The sequence below is a fragment of the Mesoplodon mirus genome (assembly GCF_964341445.2).
Source record: "Mesoplodon mirus genome assembly, chromosome: 12".
NCBI lineage: Eukaryota > Metazoa > Chordata > Mammalia > Artiodactyla > Ziphiidae > Mesoplodon > Mesoplodon mirus.
Genome location: NC_138988.1, coordinates 72,389,246 through 72,408,079, shown reverse-complemented (window position 1 = coordinate 72,408,079; position 18,834 = coordinate 72,389,246). Strand labels below are relative to the sequence as shown.

The following is an 18,834-nucleotide window of genomic DNA, read 5'->3' as shown; positions in this document are numbered from 1 at the left end:
GCACAACTGAGGAGACCTGGTAAAGGTCATGAGCTGAGCAACTCTCCTGGCAACAAGGGCACGCCATGCCGCGGGAGGTCTGCTTCCCATGGAGGTGTGCCTGCCAGGGACAGCCCTTCAGCTGCACCACCACCAAGACAAGGCTGTGCACACGCAGGCTGGGCTCCAGCAGCTGGCCCACGCTTCCCCAGGAGCAGGACTGAGCAGTTTCTGACATCATCAAATTTAGGGTAACTCTATCGGTAGTTTGGGATGATTTTATAGGTTTGGCTGTGCTGAATGGCCCCTTAAAAAGTTCTCTTATTGAAAATTCTTCTCCTGTGATTCATGAGTTATGCAGGGGCTCATCAAAAAAAATAGTTAATGGGCCATGGGAACATAATGTGCTTTTCAGTTCAATTCTTGTAAGGTTTTTTTAAAAAAAAAATAAAAGCAAAACTTACATTAAGACAAAACAAAGCATAGTATTCCTAATCTTTACATTTTCTAAAGTGATAGTGAAAGTAATATCTAAGAAGGTACAAGGGTCTTAAATATTAATATCTACACTGTTTGTCCTTTACTTTTATTCAACGAGAACATTTTAGACTTTCCTTCACATAGATCAGAACTGTCCAATAGGAATAGAATGTGAGACACATGTATTTAAAAAATTGTTCTGGTCACATTAAAAAAATTAAGAAGGAATAGTTGAACTTAATTTTAATAATACACTGTATTTAACCCAAAATATCTAAAATATGGTCATTTCAAAATATAATCAATGTAAAAAAAAAAGATCAATGAGGTATTTTACATTCTTTTTTTCAAACTAAGTCATCAGAATCTGGTGTGGATTTCCCATTACAGCTCATGCTGGTTCAGACCAGCCACGTTTCAAGTGTCAGCAGTCCCACGTGACCAGTGGCTGTCATCCTCAACGGCACATTCAAAGAGAACTTGAAACTATGCCCATCAGGTCACCTGCCTTTCGAACTAAAGACTCCAGCAGATCTAATGCTAAAGGAAGGTTCTTCCCTAGAACCACTCTCTTCAGATCCCAGGAATGTCCCCAGACCCTGCTCAAGGTTTCTGAAGCATTTCCTTTCCACGGTCAGAATCAGAAATAAAAGAAAAAGATAGAGTTCTGGGCACCTGACACTGCCCAGAACAAACTGCATCTCTTCTACTTTTGCTTATGCAGTTAGTTCCACCCGGCCTGCCCTCCTGGCCCACCCATCCTGTGGACCCTGGTCTAATTCCCAAGCTCAAAGTTAGCATCCTCCCGCAAGCCTTCCACAGCCCCTTCCAGGTAAGAACACCTCTCCCTTCCTGAACTCCAGAGCAGTTCTGTTCAACCTTGTATTCTGGCTATGGACACACTGGTCTTTTCTCACCCATGGTCTCTGTCACTAAATCAAAGGACCTTTCTTGGCGATTTGGCTCGGCCCAGGTAGCCCATGACTCTGCGGACCATCCACTCCTTACTGAGTCTCTCTTCCCTGGTTTCCTGGACAACCACAGTCTTGGGCAGTCCCTCCTGCTTCACTCTACGTTCCTCCTGGGACCCCCGACTTCTCCTCCTCTCTCCTACCATCCAACGTTGAAGTCCCAAAGGGCACCGTCCTGGGTCCTCTCCTCCCCTCCTCCTCTATGCTTCCCCGGGGTGAAGCCTTCACAGCCATTCCCAAGGACTCAGTGACGATCCTAAACTCTCTCAAACCTGTACCTCTAGCTCACCAGTGTCCTGAGCTCCCAATCCTGGCACCCAGGTGCCTCCTATACTGATCAACTTTGGTGACCCTCAGGTACCTCCCACACTCATGTAGTGTCAGGATGTGCCAGGCACTGTCCTCAGTGCTTAAGGTTTACTCATTAAACTTGCAACAGCCCATTTTACAGGTGAGGAAACTGATGCACAGAGAACACATGCAAACTGCATTCATCATCCCAGTCCCCTAAGTCTGGGTCTCCACTGGCACACCCTGTCCTGTACAGGGTCCCATCATCCACCCACAACCTCACAAAAGAAACCTGGTGTTCCCCGGTTCCTGCTCACTCACCAAGCCCAACAAATCCTACTATGCTTCCTTCTCAGTAGCTCTGGAATCTGTCCACTTCTCCCCATCCTCACTGCTAACACTTTAGTCCAAGCCACCATCCTCCCCAGGTCGGAGTGCACCAAGAGCCTCCCAGTGGTCTACAGAGAACACTTCTTCAACAGGGTACCCTGGATGGAGGGACCCTACTTTTTTTTTGAGGAAAGTAGATTGGATCACCTCAAACCCCTGCTTAACCTCTTTGGTGGCTTTCTATCACCCTTAGGATCGAATCCAAAATCCTTGGTTATTCTCATCGTGATGGTGTTCCCCGCAAAAGGACCCAGCTCTTTCCTGACTTGAGACTCTCACATCTGCTGCTGCTTCTGCGGGGGACTCTGTGGCCCTATTCTGCACCTCCATTCACTTATCTAACCATTGTTGTGCTTTCAGATCTCAATGGAAGTGTCACTGCTTTCAGGGGAGCCACCATGACCCCCGGTCTAGAAGAAGGCTCCCTGCTAGACACTCCCACAGCTCCCTAAACATTTCCTTTCAAAACACCCACCACGTTATCACTACTGTTCAAGATTGGCCTTCCCGTTCGGCTTCATGTTCTTGGGGGCAGGAACTGCTCCTGTTGGTTCGTCACTAAATCCCTGGCAGCCCCACGGGGCCCAGCACACAGCAGTCTCTCAAGAACTATTTTTCATTTGTTTGATCAATACCTCACGCTAGTCTTCCTGCAGACAAGACGGGTCTGACTCATCCTTTTTTGCCAAAGTACCTTGTAAAAAAAGCCAAAAAACCCTGCCACTTAAAATGCTCAATAAATACTTGGTGACTAAAAGGGCCAAAGGAAGGAACACCCCTTGACATGTCCTTCTTTCAAAACTCACATGCTCTGCTCAAGAAGATGTCCCTGCCCAGGATAATGCAAGAAATATATTTTTCATCTTCATTCCCAGCTCCTATCCTAGAGCTCTTAAATCCCTTGGAATTTCATGAATGATAGAAGTGATAGGAATATCTTTTGTTCCTGACACAGAGCTCCTAAATCCCTTGGAATTTCCTGGGTGATAGGAAGTGATTCTTGGTGGACCCTAGATAGCTTCGAGGTGGAGGTTGGTCGCCAGAAGGATCAGGCCTTGATTAGAAGCCTAGAACATTCAGCCTCACTTCCCAAACTCTGGGGAGAGAAGGGCTACAGATCAAGTTAAAAAATCTTTCATGTTGAAACTGCCATAAAAGCCCGTAAATGGCAAGGCTCAGAGAGCTTCCGGCTGGGTGGATGCATCCACGGGCTGTGAGGGTGGGGAAGCCCAAACTCCACATGGGCAGACTCCTGTGCTCAGGACAGGAGCCTTACCCTTCTGGGTCCAACCCTACGTACACCTTCATCTGGCTGTTCACATGTATTCTTTAGAATATCCTTTATAATAAACTGGTAATAGTAAATAAAGTGTTTCCCTGAGTTCTGTGAGTGAGCAGTTCCAGCAAATTATCAAACCTGAGGAGGGGATGGTGGGAACCTCCGATTTGCAGCCACATTGGACAGAAGTGTCGGGAAGCTGGGACCCACCCCCTGTGGTTGGCGTCTCAAGTTGGGGGCTGTCTCGTGGATCTGAGCCCTTAACCTGAGGGGTCTGCACTAACCCTGGGTAGTAAATGTCAGAATTGAGTTAAATCGTAGGACGCCCAGTTGATGTCTGTATAAAATTGGAGAACTGCTTGGTGTGGGAAAACCCACATATTTGGCATCAGCAGTATTCTGCATAAAAAACGGATCTTGCAGGACTAACACGGATCAGGCTACGAACGCTATTCTACGCCAGCAAAGACTTTGTTCTCTCCCACCTCCGGCCCCACCCTGAGGAAAGGCATGAATCACGACAATGAGTTTTCCTGAAGCTGATGTGATGAGGAAGGTGGATCACTGTTTCTCATGTGGGTGGGTCCATCTTATAGTGGTCCTGTGATGTGAAGAGCTGGATCGCCTTAATCAGACACATCCATGACCGAATCCAAGTATGAAACCCCGTTCCCAATCACACTGCCTTGTTTCTCTACAGGCCAGCCATGAGAATGAGTGACCAAGAACTAATGGTAGATGACCTTGTGCTTATTGCTCTCTGCCAGGGTTCAGGCCCGAGTCCTGGGCAGGGGTCCTGCTCCCCAATCCGGGACTTTCTTTGGTGTGCAGGCTTTGTCTCACCATCAGACCTCCCAAGGGAGGAATCATGCTTCTTTCCTGTTCTGTCTCCTGTGGTCAGAGTATGACATGTCACACACAGGGTGCTGCTGTGGCCTGAATGGGTATCACAGAGGGTCAGAAAGAGCTGCTACCAGTATAAACGATAGAGCTTCTGTCTTCCCCAGGCTAGACATGGGATGTCATCATCCCAGACCCTACCCACATTCCAGGTGTGATACAGGCATCTCTACCTTCCTGTTTCTAGTTAATCATCCCCTGTTCTGAGACTTGTGGTTGCCGAGGGGGAGGGGGCTGGGGGAGGGATGGAGTGGGAGGTTGGGATGAACAGATGTAAGCTATTATGTATAGAATGGATAAACAACAAGGTCCTACTGTATAGCACAGAGAACCATATTCAATATCCTACGACAAACCATGATGGAAAAGAATATAAAAAATGTATATATATGTATGACTGAATCACTTAGCTGTATAGCAGAAATTAACACAACATTGTAAATCAACTATACTTCAATGAAAAGAAGAAAATCATCCCCTGTTCTGAGGTACCCAGTGTCCGTCTACAGAATTCCACCCTGTCTCTTCTTTCTGTGCTTGAGATAAAAGGATCCCAGGGAAATTCCAGCGAGCAGAAGAGAAAAAGGTGCCAAGTGCTCCGATGTTCTCTGAGGCCCCTCACTGCCTGATTTCACAAAGGCGTGGACCTGCTCCTCTCATGGGAGCCTGCTGCTACCCCGCGGGGTCTAAAATCCAGTGGAGATATGACGGAGGTCCACCTTTCATGGTGCCCACCCCAGTGAGTGACTCTGTTTCTCCCCCATAGCTGAAATGTCCTCAGGGCTCACCTCAGCCCCAAGCAGAGTTTCAGCAGGTGAAGATGCCAGCACATGGGCCCTTGCCCTCTGTCTGGCTCTGCCTGCTCTAGCCGTGGCCCTCCCCATTGCCAACCCCCCTCCCTTCCCACCCCCTCACTCACCACCAGCTCTGCAAAGCGGACGTTCAGCTCCTCTGGGTTGGGGATAGGACTGGAAAACTCCATGTACTGCAGGGGGTGGTTGTCCCGGAGGTTGATCTCAGGGAGGTCGCTGCCCCCAAAGCAGCACAGGAAGCCCAGGCCATGGCGGCTCCTCTTGCGGGGGGCCATGGTCACTGCCAGCTGGGGGGACAGTCCTCAGGCAGATGCCCTAGGTCCTCATGGTGATCTGGGTAGAACAGAAAGCACAGAGTGGTCAGGCATGGCAGCCAGGTGGACAGGGATGTGGCCACTCTGCCACCATGACTTTGTTGCCCAACTGTCAGGAGCCTTCAGCCCAATAGCCAAGCCCCTTCCTTCTCCCACAGCCATGAACACTTTCAGATTCTCCCTCTGTGCCCCTAGAGAAGACAGGAGGGCTGTCGTCACAGAACGTGACTTCCAGGAGGTCAGAGCTGGCACTCAGCCTACCCTCTCTCTGACTGTACAGATGGGAATCCTGTTCCCTGTCCTCTGGTTCCCTGCAGACCAGTTTCCAGCAGGGATCCCTTACTCACTTGATTCACTCCAGGGTCTGGGGATACCTGCTTTAAAGGTGTCATCCAGTGGGGAGGGAAGAGCTGAAGTCGGCTGGCAGGGGAGACACCGAGCTAATCACATGGCATGACTCCTGGAGTGGGGCCTCCATGGGAGCAGAGGATGGAAGGCTTGCACAGCTTTCTGCCCAGTCTGTTGCAGCCAGGCATGTTTGGATGAATGTGAAATATCAACAGGGCATGGGTTCACCCACCCACCCAGAAGGAGGGGTGAGCTGGGGGAGCCATTAGAGTGAACCCTCAGTAAGGAAATGGGGCTGATCATTGGAATGGTGTTCAGCCAAGAGTGAAGGGAATCTGGTCAAATCTGCTTTCCATACTGACCAAGAACAGAGGACACCACTATGGCCAGAGATCAGAACTGAGGGCCACCCAACAGGTGGGTGGTTGTTGGAACAGAAAGGGTTAAGTCTTTGCCACTGGGAGAGCCTAGTTCTATGGTGACCAGCATGAGGCTGAACACTGGCCCTAGTCATTGATGTCATACAGCTACCAGGTAGGTTAAGCCCAATTATCTGCACATGGCCTTCCTGAAAGGGCCAAATGATCCTGGACCAATGGTTCCTAAACATGGTTTCAGATCTGGGTGGGTTCACTAGAGAGACCATTGCTTATCCACCACCCTGCTGCCCAGCCACATTCTCCTCATATTAATATATCCTAATTTTTTGAATATAAGTAAGATTCTGCCTTTATCCTTATTGAATATTACATCACAGGTTTAGGGTCAAGATTTTTTTTAATTGTGGCAAAATACATAGAACACAAAATTTACCATTTTACCATTTTTATGTGTATAGTTCAGTGGCACGAAATACATTCACATTGTTGTGCAACCATCACCACCATCCATTTCCCGAATTTTTTTCCATCTTGTAAAACAGAAACCCTGTACACACTAAACAATAATTTCCCATTTCCCTCTCCCCCCAGCCCCTGGCAACCACCATTCTACTTTCCGTCCCTGTGAATTTGTCTACTCTAAGTACCTCCTGTGAGTAGAATCCTACAGCATTTATCCTGGCTTATTTCACTTGGCATCATGTCCTCAAGGTTCATACTTGTTGTAGCAGAATATCCTGTCTTTTTGAGGCTGAGTAATATTCCACTGTATGCATATACCACACTTGGATTATCCATTCATCTCTTGACAGGCACTTGGGTTGCTATCTTCTTTTGGCTATTGTGAATGCTGCTGCTATGAATGTGTATAACTATCTTTTTGTGTCCCTGCTTTCAGTGCTTTGGGGTACTACACCCAAAGGGGTCAAGGTATTTTTGAGTCATGATTCTTAGCTGTTTCTCCTAGATTTGGGTCATTAACAGAATGATCAAAATGTCTCCATGGTCTGTACTTACACCATTGCTAAAAACGTTGACCACAGCGAGGATAGCAACAGGCCCAGATGACGTAGCTACTTTGTCTGGGAATGCCAAAGAAGTCGTCATTAACAGTCTCAGGGGATAGTCCTTCAACCAGCTCTGAACCCATGAACCCATGTGCTTATCTAGCCCTCATTTCTTTTTTTTTTTTTTTTTGCGGTACGCGGGCCCCTCACTGTTGTGGCCTCTCCTGTTGTGGAGCACAGGCTCCGGACGCACAGGCTCAGCGGCCATGGCTCACAGGCCCAGCCGCTCCGCGGCATGTGGGATCTTCCCGGACTGGAGCACGAACCCGTGTCCCCTGCATCGGCAGGCGGACTCTCAACCACTGCGCCACCAGGGAAGCCCTAGCCCTCATTTCTTAAAGACACCCCAAGAGATTGTTTCCTAAGTCCTTGTGGACCTCCAAATACGCCCAATCCAAGGCATTCCCTTGAATCAAGTTCTAGAACCTTAACAAAAAAAAGATAAATGTGGCGTAACTTGTTCCTAGTGAAGCCAAGGTTACCCAAGGAGAACACTTCTTTATTTCCTAAGCCCTAACAATCTAGCTAATAAATCAGCCATCTGAGCTGGCCTCTCATATAAGACATGATGCATTTTAATCATCACTCAAGAGTTTTTTACTGGCTCCACTTTTTCTTTCTTTATAAACTTTGTGACACTTTTAAAAAAATGTTTGCTAGCATTTATTAAATGTATCTGAACACAGAACTTTCAAACCATTTTCTACAGAATTATTTTCTACCAAAGATATTTTAAGAAATATTGCCCTATACAATCCAAGAATTATGCATCTTTTCTACAATATATACAAACCTCAGGTTATTCATGCAAAGGGATTTGATCCTTCCTTCCCTTTACCTATCTATCTATCTATTAAATTAGGAGTTTGAGATTAACGTATACACACTACTATATATAAAATAGATAACCAACAAGGACAGACTGTAGAGCACAGGGAACTATACACAACATTTTGTAATAACCTATAAGGGAAAAGAATCTGAAAAAAATAGCTATATATGTATGTGTAACTGAATCCCTTTGCTGTACACCTGAAACTAACAGCACATTGTAAATCAACTGTACTTCAATAAAAAAAAGACTTTTTTAATAGACCCAGGAATACCTAACATAACACACTATCCAAGGTTGCCTTGTATTATTGGTCATCTTTTCTGGGTTTACGTATTGCCTCTCCACAGCTACAGTGAAGGCTCCTTGAGGGCAGGGGCCATGCCTCCTGCTTCTTTGACATCTCCCCCGCTTTATGGCTAATAAAATGCTTTGTGCTTAGTGGGTGCTCAGTAAATATTTTTTGGTCAATTGGCAAACAACCTGTGCTCATGGAAAAGGAGAAGGGGGGTCTTTATCAATCAGTCAAGAAATATTGATTGAAATCTCTGATTCCTAGTAGTTAAGCTATCAGGAACCCTTGAATGGAACAAGGGGACAGTCTCGAGGCTGCGGGTAGAGGAAGCAGCCAGCAGACAAGTGCAGAATCCTGGTTTATGTTGACAAAGGCCTGCAATAGGCTGGCTGCTGAGGAATCAGGGAGGAAGGGAGATGTTAAAGCTCTCCAGGGGGGCTTCCCTAGTAGCTCAGTGGTTGAGAATCTGCCAATGCAGGGGACACGGGTTCGAGCCCTGGTCTGGGAGGATCCCACATGCCGCGGAGCAACTAGGCCCGTGAGCCATGGCCGCTGAGCCTGCGCGTCTGGAGCCTGTGCTCCGCAACAAGAGAGGCCACAACAGTGAGAGGCCCGTGCACCGCGATGAAGAGTGGCCCCCGCTTGCCACAACTAGAGAAAGCCCTCGCACAGAAATGAAGACCCAACACAGCAAAAATAAATAAATAAATAAATAAATAAATAAATAAATAAATAAACTCCTACCCCCAACAAAGCTCTCCAGGGGACTTGATAGCCAATGGGCAAGAAAAAAAAAAAAAAGAGTGGGTGGGACGAAACCCTGGCATCCCACTGTCAGGCTCAGTAAAGCGCTAATTCTGTAGGTAGATGGGGTGGACTCCCCTGGGTCCTCTGCCCATCGTCCGTTTAGGATGATGATGCAGAGTCCAGACCAGGTCCCCTTGGTTTCATCAGCCTCCAAAATGCAGCTGCAGCTGGCGGGCAAGACCGCTTTGTCGAGGGCACAAGCATGAGAGGGCAGGTCCTAGAGGCGTGGTGAGGCTGGGTGGACGGCATGACGGGGCTCTGTGGGGGGATGGGCTGACGTCTGGGAGGACCTGCGAACTCTCTTCTGCCTTCACTTCCTCGACTTCTCGCTCCCTCACTCTCCCTCCTTGCCCTTCTTTGCCTTCAGCCCCTGAGCCAGGCTTTACCAAGGGCAGTCAGGGCGGGGGCCAGGGGCCAGCATAGAGCTGGCCTACTCCGTTAGTCTTACACTAGCTGTTTACAGCTCTGACTGCTCTGACTGGTTGGTACCAGCCCATAACTGTCTTTAAATATTTTTAAGGCTCCCCTGAGTACAAGAAATGAGGTGGAGTGGCCTGAGGAGGAGGGAAGAAGGAAGAAGTAGACACAGACCCTCCAAACAGGAAGTGCCATCCCCACAGAGAAGGGCCCTAACTGCACCCCACCCAGGAGAGCCACATACTTGCCCTTTTAAGGGCGGCCTGCTCACAGCTCTTCGGTGTGTTTATGTTCCTGAGGATGCCCTCCTCCCCAGGAACCCCTCTTAAGCCTGTCCCTTCCTCCCTTTCTTGGGGGCCCTTCTGAAGATCCAAGGCTAAAACCCCAGGGCCTCAGCTGGAAAGCATCTAGCTTCACAGGAGAGATCTGAAAATTGAGGTCCAAGGAGGAAACGTCTTATCTGAGGTCACACAGCTATGGGGGACAGAACTGGGGTTGAAACCCAGGACTCCAGCGTTCAGGCTGTGGTCTGGTCACTGCCCTCACCAGAGCTCCTCCTCCCATGTTAATGCCTCTTGTCCCCATCTTGCCCCAGCCGCCCTGCAGCCTTCCCCCACCAGAGAAGACCAGACTCTACAGCTCAGTTTAGAAACAGCTCCAGGAAATTCCCTGGTGGTCCAGTGGTTAGGACTCAGCACTTTCACTGCCAGGCCCCAGGTTCGATCCCTGGTTGGGGAACTAAGATCCCGCAAGCCATGTGGTACGGCCAAAAAATAAAAAACAAAATAGTATTTAAAAAAAAAAAAAAGAATTTTTTTTTTAAAAAAAAGAAATGTTTAGAAAAAAAAAAGAAATAGCTCCAATAAACAAGGTTCCCTATAGACCAGGAGAGGGTATGGAGATCCCAAAGGCCGCCTGCTTCTCCACTGGGAGGAACTATCTCCATCTCCCACCACCCAGATTTCTCTCCCACCCCTGCTCTAACCCTACTTCACTCCAGCAGAAGCTTTGAAGTCAGACGGACCAGGATCTGACTCCTGGCTTTGCCTTCCCATCTGGGTAACCCTGAGCAGGAGGTCTTAACCTCTGAGAACCCCAGGTTCCTCATCTGTGGCACCAAGGTAACAATGGCATTTTCCTCATCGGGTTTTGGTGAAGAATAAACGATATAATGTAAGTAAAATGCCAGGAGCACCGCAAGCATTCAATAAAGAAAGCCAGCACTGCTGCTGTGGCTTCATTATCACGATCACCGGCAAAGTGAGACTTGCCCTGCCCAGAGCCTGAACCGTGAGCCCTTCTCCGGGCACAGACGGGGCCACCAAGGCCTGGCATTGTAAGAACTTGCTCTGCCAGGTTTAAGAAGCCACCCATCTTTGTCTTTGGTAACTGGGATGTCTGAACCAGAGGATCAAGGCTTTTCCTCAGGCTCTGAGCTACCTCTAATTGGAAAAGTAAACCCTTGTCACTGACCCTGGGCAGGGAGTGGAACTGTGGAGGTGGCCAGAGCGATTCATTTCTGCAAAATCCTTTTACAAAGAGGAGCCATGGAGGGTCTCCCCCTCAAAGGAGAATTGAGAAACAACATGGAAAAACAGGAAGCAACAACAAAACAAAAGCCAGTGGGCTTGAACTTGGGCCTGAGAAATTGATCCCACCACCCCACCACCACCCACCTTTCTCTCCATGGAAACTTCCCCAACACCAACAGCTCTAAGCCCTCCATTTCCTGTCTGCCTGCCCCCTCCCCTTCTCCCCATGGGGACAAGGTCTTCCCAGGACTATCAGTCCCTAAACCCAGACCAAGTGACCCATGACGTCAAACCATCCGGTCACAACCAATAAGCCCTCCTGTAACTCTCTCGGGGTCTCCAGTCCTCTGGGTCCAGCCAGACTTCACCTCATCATGGTCTCATCCTTCCACACTGTGGAGAAAACATAGCTCCTTAACTCAGGGGACAGGGCTAGTCACGAGGCAGCTGTGGGTCGGGGGCCACAGTGTCATCCTCTCTGGGTCTCAGTTACCTCTCTATGCTATGTCAGGGTTCAACTGAAGACCTTCAAGGGCCCCTTCAGGTCTAACCGTCAACATTGCCTGGCTCATCTCCTTCCCAAAGATCCCCTCAGGGGCTGTCCTCAGCCTACACTGGGCACTCCTCCCACATTCCACCCCAAGCCAGGAAGCACTTCCTATTACTTGAGTCCAGAACTCCCATTTGGTTTGCAAAGATGAGAATCTTAACCCTTAACCCCAAACCCTGGCCCCAGCTCCTCGACAGATCAGCTTTTATTTACATTAATTATAGCTTCAAAATCCCCATATCATTAGTGCTTACTCCTAAGTCTTAAGTTAAAGCAGAACAATATTAGTACTTGAGGCTTTGGTATTTGCCAGACACTGGGCTATAGCTACCTCTCATTCTGTGAGATGGATGGCACCGTTTTAAAGAAGTTATTTAAAGAAGAAAACAAAAACAAAAACCTGTGGTTCAGAGAAGTTAAGTAACTTGCCTAAAGACACACAGCTAGTGATGGCATAGCTAGGATTCAAACACATGACTGACTCTAGAGCTACAAAACCCTAAGCCATAGGGCATGTGTCCAAGGAATACCTGATCTGAGACCTGCTCAGAGCTTTCTCAAGTGTTCTTTAGATCCAGACTCAATAATTCATGATTGAGCATTTCCTATGGGCTGGGCCAGGTGTTTTCACGGTTCCACAATCTCATTTCAGCTTCACAGTGACCCTGTGAGGTGGTTATTACTATTATCCCCCCTTACAGATGTTGAGATTGAGGCTTCATCAGCTGTTACATGGCTTATCAATGACACCCAGCAGCTAAGGGACACAGCTGGAACTGCAACGAAATATTCTGACTCCAAGTTCAGTGCTTTTGGCACAGAACCAAAGCTGACTCATAAACCCTTCCTTTAGCTCTTGGGATTGATGCTGTGACTTTGGGATGTTCAAGTTGCCTTTTCCTATCCCCTCTCCTGAGCTCCATATGTGGGGGTAACAGGGCAAGGATATGCTGCTGCATCTCTCCTTGGCCACTTCTCAAGTGCCAACTAAGGAGCCAGGCCCTGAGCTGACAATTTTGTGCTTTATCTCATTTATTGCCCCCAACCCTCCAACAGCATGACTATCCCTTCTTACTGATCCTTAAGCCTCCCAAAGATCAGGCAGCTTGCCTAACAACCACATCCTGTGGGTGAGGGGCTGGGTTCTGAGGACAGCAGTGTCACCCTTGAACACACAGGCTTTTAACCAGTTTCTAGATTGTGTGCTGGACACTGACCTGGGCGGTGAGGACACAGGAGTAAACAAGGCCTGGTCCCTTTCCTCGAGCAGGTCCCCTTCTAGCGGGGGAGCCGAGGGAGTCAAGGCAGTGACAATCCAGAAGGATGGGGTGAGAGAGACTGAGAAAGGGGACCTGGACCAGCCTGGGGGGTGAAGAAGAAGTCAGGGAAAACTTCCAGGAGAAGGTGATATTGAAAAGGGGAGTTTCTGTTTTAGTTTTTGGTTTTTTTGGCTGCGCCACACGGCTCGTGGGATCTTAGTTCCCTGACCAGGAATTGAACCCAGGCTCTTGGCAGTGAGAGCACGGAGTCCTAACCACTGGACTGCCAGGGAATTCTTTTTTTTTTTTTAATTTTTTTCTTCTTTTGGCCACAGCTTGTGGGAACTTAGTTCCCTGACCAGGGACCGAACCCATGCCCCCTAGTCTTGAAAAGAGATAAGAGAATTAAGGAAGGGTGCAAGAGGTGGGAAAAGGCATTCCAGGCAAGGCAACAGCATAAGCAAAGGCACGGAGAGAGAAACAGCACAGAGTGCATGAGGCCAGCATCTGTGGCTACACTAGTTTGCAAAGGGAATCAACAGGGAATCCAAGTACCCTGACTTGACGGCAGAGCTCAGGCACCCTAGGAAGCCTGCCCCTTCGCCCTCTTCTCCTGACCAGGTCCCCCAGGGTCCGGGTCTGGGAATGGGGCCCAGAGCTCCCCAGAGATGCTGCACGAAACATAAGAAATGTAAACCACGTCCAGTTCCCCAGGCAGGAGATTCCTCCCTACATACTGACCCTTCATGTGCCACTGGGCGTCACCTGGGAAATGGCCCCAGGCCCACCTTATCTGGGACCCGGTTTCCCAAGCGTCTATTTTTTCCATCCCAGGCCATACTTCTGGAAACTTCTGCCCACCCATCCCTCCACCACCCAGCGACACCACGCCTGCTCCCACTTCAAGCCTCTGAAGACCCTCCCCCTCATGCTCTGTGAATAGCAAACAGGCTTGGGACCCCTCACAAGCTTACCCCTGCTTCCACCCTGAAGCTGCCTGAATTGCCAACATCCAACTCTACCCCACAGACTTGGTGGGGTTCTGTCCAACTGCCATGAGCTCTATGTGACTTCAGATAAGTTACTTAGCCTCTCTGAACCTCGGTTTCCTCATCTGTAAAATGGGGAAATAATAATAGCACATACTTCATAGGGTTGTCATAAGCATTAAATTAGTTAATATTTGTAAAGTACCTAGAACAGTGCCTAGTAATAGTAAACACTATTAATAGCTATATAGATAAGCTACTGTTATAATTATGAAGAAACCTGAAAATGTTGGCTGTATGTATTACAGAAAGGTTCTCTATGTGAATGAGTCTTACACATTATTACAGAGGTTGGCAAACATCACAGGGGTCAAATCCAGCCCACAGCCTGTGTTTGTAAATACAGTCTGATTAAAACACAGCTACACCACCTATTCATCGTCTATGACTGCTTCATGCAACAGAGACCCTAGGACCCACAAAGACAAAAATATTTCCCCCCGGCCCTTTACAGAAAGTTTACTGATCCCTATGTTATTAGGTTGAATCAGATGTAGCTGACAGTGTTCAATTCTTTTCAATCTACAAAACCATCAATTTTGTATGGTTCAACTTAGTACAGCATACGAGCTCACCACGAATCCTGTCTTACCCATTAAAACAGGAGTGCCCGCTTTAAATCCAGTGACTCTGATCATACTAAAGTTATAACGATCCGTTTTTGAACATCTACCATGTTCAAGGTTGATCTCAAGCTTTTACCGCACTCCTGTAGGGTAAACGCGATCACCGCCCTGCTCCCCTCCTTTACAGGTGGGGAAATTTAAGGCTCAGAAAGATGCAAAGTGTGAGCTTAGGACTCAAACCAGGTCTCCAGACCCCACGTCTACCCTATTGTCCCCACTGGGCGCTGTCTAAGAGGCTGCTGGGAATGAGATCCACCTCTTACTAGGACAAAAAATGGAGATTGTGAGCACTCCTAGACAGCGCTCGGCCACGTGGTGGACAGGGCCCAGTCGTGACTTCCCCGTCGGCCTCAGGACAGAACTCAGAACCATCTGACTTGTATTGTGAGCCTCAGGCAGGGCTGGGGAGGGGGCGGGGAGCACTTTCAAAAATAAGCAAGCTCTCTTTCCAGGACTGGGGAGCTATTTTTAGCAGCCGCCTAAATTATGGTTTCCCCTCTGCTCTGGGAAAGGCAAGAAAGTAAAAGTAAACTCTTGTAGCCCCAGGGTCCCCGCTGCAGGGTGGGAGAAGAAGGAGAGAAAGGGGCGTCTTGCTGGGAAAGTGAAACTGCAAAAGTCCCCAAAGTGACATTTCTCTGACTTGGGGGTGAGTGTGGAAGTTGTGGATTTTCCAATTGGTTTTCTCATTTTGAGGAATGATAAAGAGAACATAGGTTTCTTTGTCTCACCAGGACAGAAAACAAGCAGAGAGTAGCTCTCCAAGGCCATGGTCAAGCATGCATTCGTTCATTCATTCATTCACTCACTCATTCATCCATCCATTCATTCCCTGAGTGACTGCCATTCACAAAGCAATTTTCTGGGTGCTTTAGATGAGCCAAACATCAAATCCCATCCTCAACAGGGTTTACAGTGTTATTGGGAAGGCACGTGTATAAACCACCAGGATGAAAAGGGAGAGAAGGAGGGAGGGAGTTCCAGGCTCTGGGACTGCAAAGAGGGGAGAGTGGCTTCTGGCTGGGGTGGTCCGGAACATTCACCAGAGGAAGTGGCATTGAAGCTAGGTCTCAGAGGAAAGAGGTCAACACGTGCCAGTGGGAGGGTCCAAGAAACCCATTCACGACAAAGGCGTGCCAGTGTGAGGACCTGGCATCCAGGTGAGTGAGGGGCCAAAGGAAGTCGCTTTACCAGGTTGGGACGCAGGGCTCAAAGAGGTGCAGGGGAACACAAGATGGGGACCAGATAAAGGCAGGCTTTGAATGGCAGGCCAAAGGAGGAGGGGGAGGAGGAAGCAGCTCAAGGATGGCTGGTTTATTGGCTGATTAGTTGATTGGCTTATAGTAAAGGAGAGCCCGTGAGGTGTGATCCGAGCTGGGATTTGGACGAACAATTCTGGTGGCACCGTATCAGCATGGATTACAGGAGAGACGGGAGAGGGGGAAGAGTCTGGAAGCAGTTCTGTTTGACTCAGAGTTAATGAGGCCCCGAGCTGCCAAAGAGGAGAGGAGGGAACAGATGCCGGGGATGTCACGGAGGGGCGTGCGTGCCCGCACGTGTGTGACTGCATGAGGGGGCTTTGGCAACACACAGACTGGGCACAGAAAGCAAGGATTTGGGCTGAGAAGGGGAGGGAGCTGTGGGGAGCTCTTTGGGCAACAGCTGTGAAGTAAAAGGGAAGAAGGAATTTCAACACCCAAGTCTCTGCTACCCATTAGAGCCAGAGGCCCGGGGCTCCCGGCCAAAGGGAAACCACCCAACACGTGACAACCCATCCTCACCCCCTTCTGCTTCCGGGAAGCCAAGCCCCTCCCCTGGGCCACACCAATGGGGCTGCTTTATTGAAGGGCTGCAGGGAAAACTACCCGCAGCTTCCTCCTGGGCCATCCTGCCAGGTCTCCCACCAGAGAGCCCAGCGTGCCGAGAACTCACACCATTCTAGGCAACCCGGGGCCTGGGAGAAGCTCCCTACTGCCCACTCCTCCTGGGGTCCCAGACAAAGGCATTCTGTCACTCATGAAGGTGGGACCTCGAGGTCCCGTCAAGGCAAGCCGGCCCTGGGACCCCCGCTGGGCCTGTGCACCTGGTCACACTCTGGACCCTGGGCTGTGTCTTCCCCAGATGCGGTGCCAGCGTTACAGTCCTGTTAGTCCCACTCTGCGTCCTGCACTCACACCAGAAAAGGCCCTGCGTGTGTGTCGGAGCCTGGCTGGACATAAATCCTGGACCGCAGGCACTTTCCACCTCTCCAGGGTGGGAAGAGTAGGGGAGGGCAGGGGTGGGGGAGGGGAGCTGAGCTAACTCCTGGGTGCAAGTGACTGAAAAGGCAGACCCAGGGGGACCCCTCACCTGCCCCTCACTCTTGTTCATACGATTTCATCCATCCATTCATTCACTCTGACAAATATTTGTTGAGCACCTAAGTACCTTGCTAATAAGAGCTGGAAAAATACAAGGGTGAATGAGTTCAATGTGGCGGGGAAGGGTGACGATCAAATGAACATCATGAAGTGTGGACATGGTTATGATAGGGGTAGTACAGGTGTGTGGGTCTGGGAATGTCTGCAGAGCTCTCTCCCCGTCGGGGGCTCCATTCTACTCTGAGCTCCCTGTTCATACAAAGGGTTTAGAGGGGGCATCGTGTAGTGGAAAGGGCACCAGGAGATCATCAGAGAAACCAGCAAGGGTTCAGGACCAGACATGCATCCCAGGCTTACTAATGCTATAAATGACTGAAAACAGCCAAAATGTTAAAACATAAGGATTGGTTAGATAGATGACAGATAGGCAGACAGACAGACAGACACACACACGTATGACAGCTTGAAGTAATTATCTTTGGGTTGCTGGAGTTTAGGGTTATTTTTCTTATCCTTTTCTGGATTTTTTCAAATTCCCTACAATGAGCATTTATTCTTTTCATCAGAAAAGTTAATATTATTTTTAAAAGAAGAAGATAAACACTAGGCTAAAAATGAAGAGACACAGGTTCGAGTCCCAACTCTGCCCCAGCAGGTTACCTGCGCAAGACAGGAATGACCTTGGCTAAGAGCCTCATTTCTCTGAGGCTTGTCTGTGAATGAGGAGGTCAACCCACACGCTTTCCAGAGTTCCTTCCACACCAGACGCTAGGCTCTGTGCCACAGAACACACGAGGTGCTAAATGACGCTGGTTGAATGGAATCCTATCCCCTGAGCTCCATTAGTTCATCCTTCATTCAATTGTTCATTCATTCCACCTCCACTGTTTTCAGCAGTTACTCTATGCCCAGCACTGCTCCTGGTGCTGGGGATTTAAGGGCAAACTACGCAGATATAGCTCCTGCCCTCACAAAACTATAGTCTCCCAAGCTCCAAGTCCCCTTCCAGTGTTCTTTTTCTTCCCGCCCTAACACCCCATCCTTTTAATGCATTTTTTTACCTTTTTTCCAAAACGCCTCAGGCGCATCTGTTTCATTCTCAAACACCAAGCTCCAGACCTGGTCCAGCCCCACAGGATCTCAGGCTGGCACCAGGGCCAAACTCTCATTTTTCCCCTCTCCCAGCATTCTGCAAACAGCCCTTTGAATAACATTTCTAGGAGCACCTGATTCTACATTCCTAGGTTCAGCATCCCTCAGGGTTCCCAATCCAAACTGAAAGCCAACCGCTTCCATTTTTAGGATTAGCCATTTGGTGGGGCTCACAAATTTCATACTAAACCAGCTTTGAAATCAGATTTCTATCCATGTGTCAGGGAGGACTGGAGCGCTTACTGCTGGTGAGAGTGCAGAATGGCACAGCCATTATGGAAAACGGTTGGGCTGTTTCTTAAAAAGTTAAACTTACACCTCCATATGATCCAGTCATCTCATGCCAAGGTGTTTTCCCAAAACAAAGGAAGCATATGCACATACCATGTCTTATTCATGAATGTTCAGAGCAGCTTTATTTGTAATAGCTCCAAACTGGAAACAACCCAAATGTCCATCAACAGGCGAATCAATAAAAAAATATTGTATAGTGTATCCATAAAATAGAATATTACTCAACAATAAAAAGGAATGAACTACTGATATACGCCACACGTGGATGGAGCCCAAAATAATTACACTGGGCTTCCCTGGTGGCACAGTGGTTGAGAGTCCGCCTGCCGATGCAGGGGACACGGGTTCATGCCCCGGTCTGGGAGGGTCCCACATGCCACAGAGCGGCTAGGCCCGTGAGCCATGGCCGCTGAGCCTGCGCGTCCGGAGCCTGTGCTCCGCAATGGGAGAGGC

General features: G+C 48.8%; 1 protein-coding gene across 3 annotated transcripts in view; it reads right to left on the bottom strand.

The window, feature by feature from the left end:
• DAAM2 (dishevelled associated activator of morphogenesis 2) overlaps positions 1-18,834 on the bottom strand; it is a 113,346-nt gene that overhangs the window by 40,759 nt on the left and 53,753 nt on the right. For all 3 annotated transcript variants that reach the window (XM_082638189.1, XM_082638190.1, XM_082638191.1), the window contains exon 2: positions 5,210-5,435. In XM_082638189.1, the coding sequence (XP_082494315.1) occupies positions 5,210-5,377 (168 nt within the window). In that variant the 5' untranslated portion in view covers positions 5,378-5,435. The remainder of the gene's footprint in view (positions 1-5,209; positions 5,436-18,834) is intronic.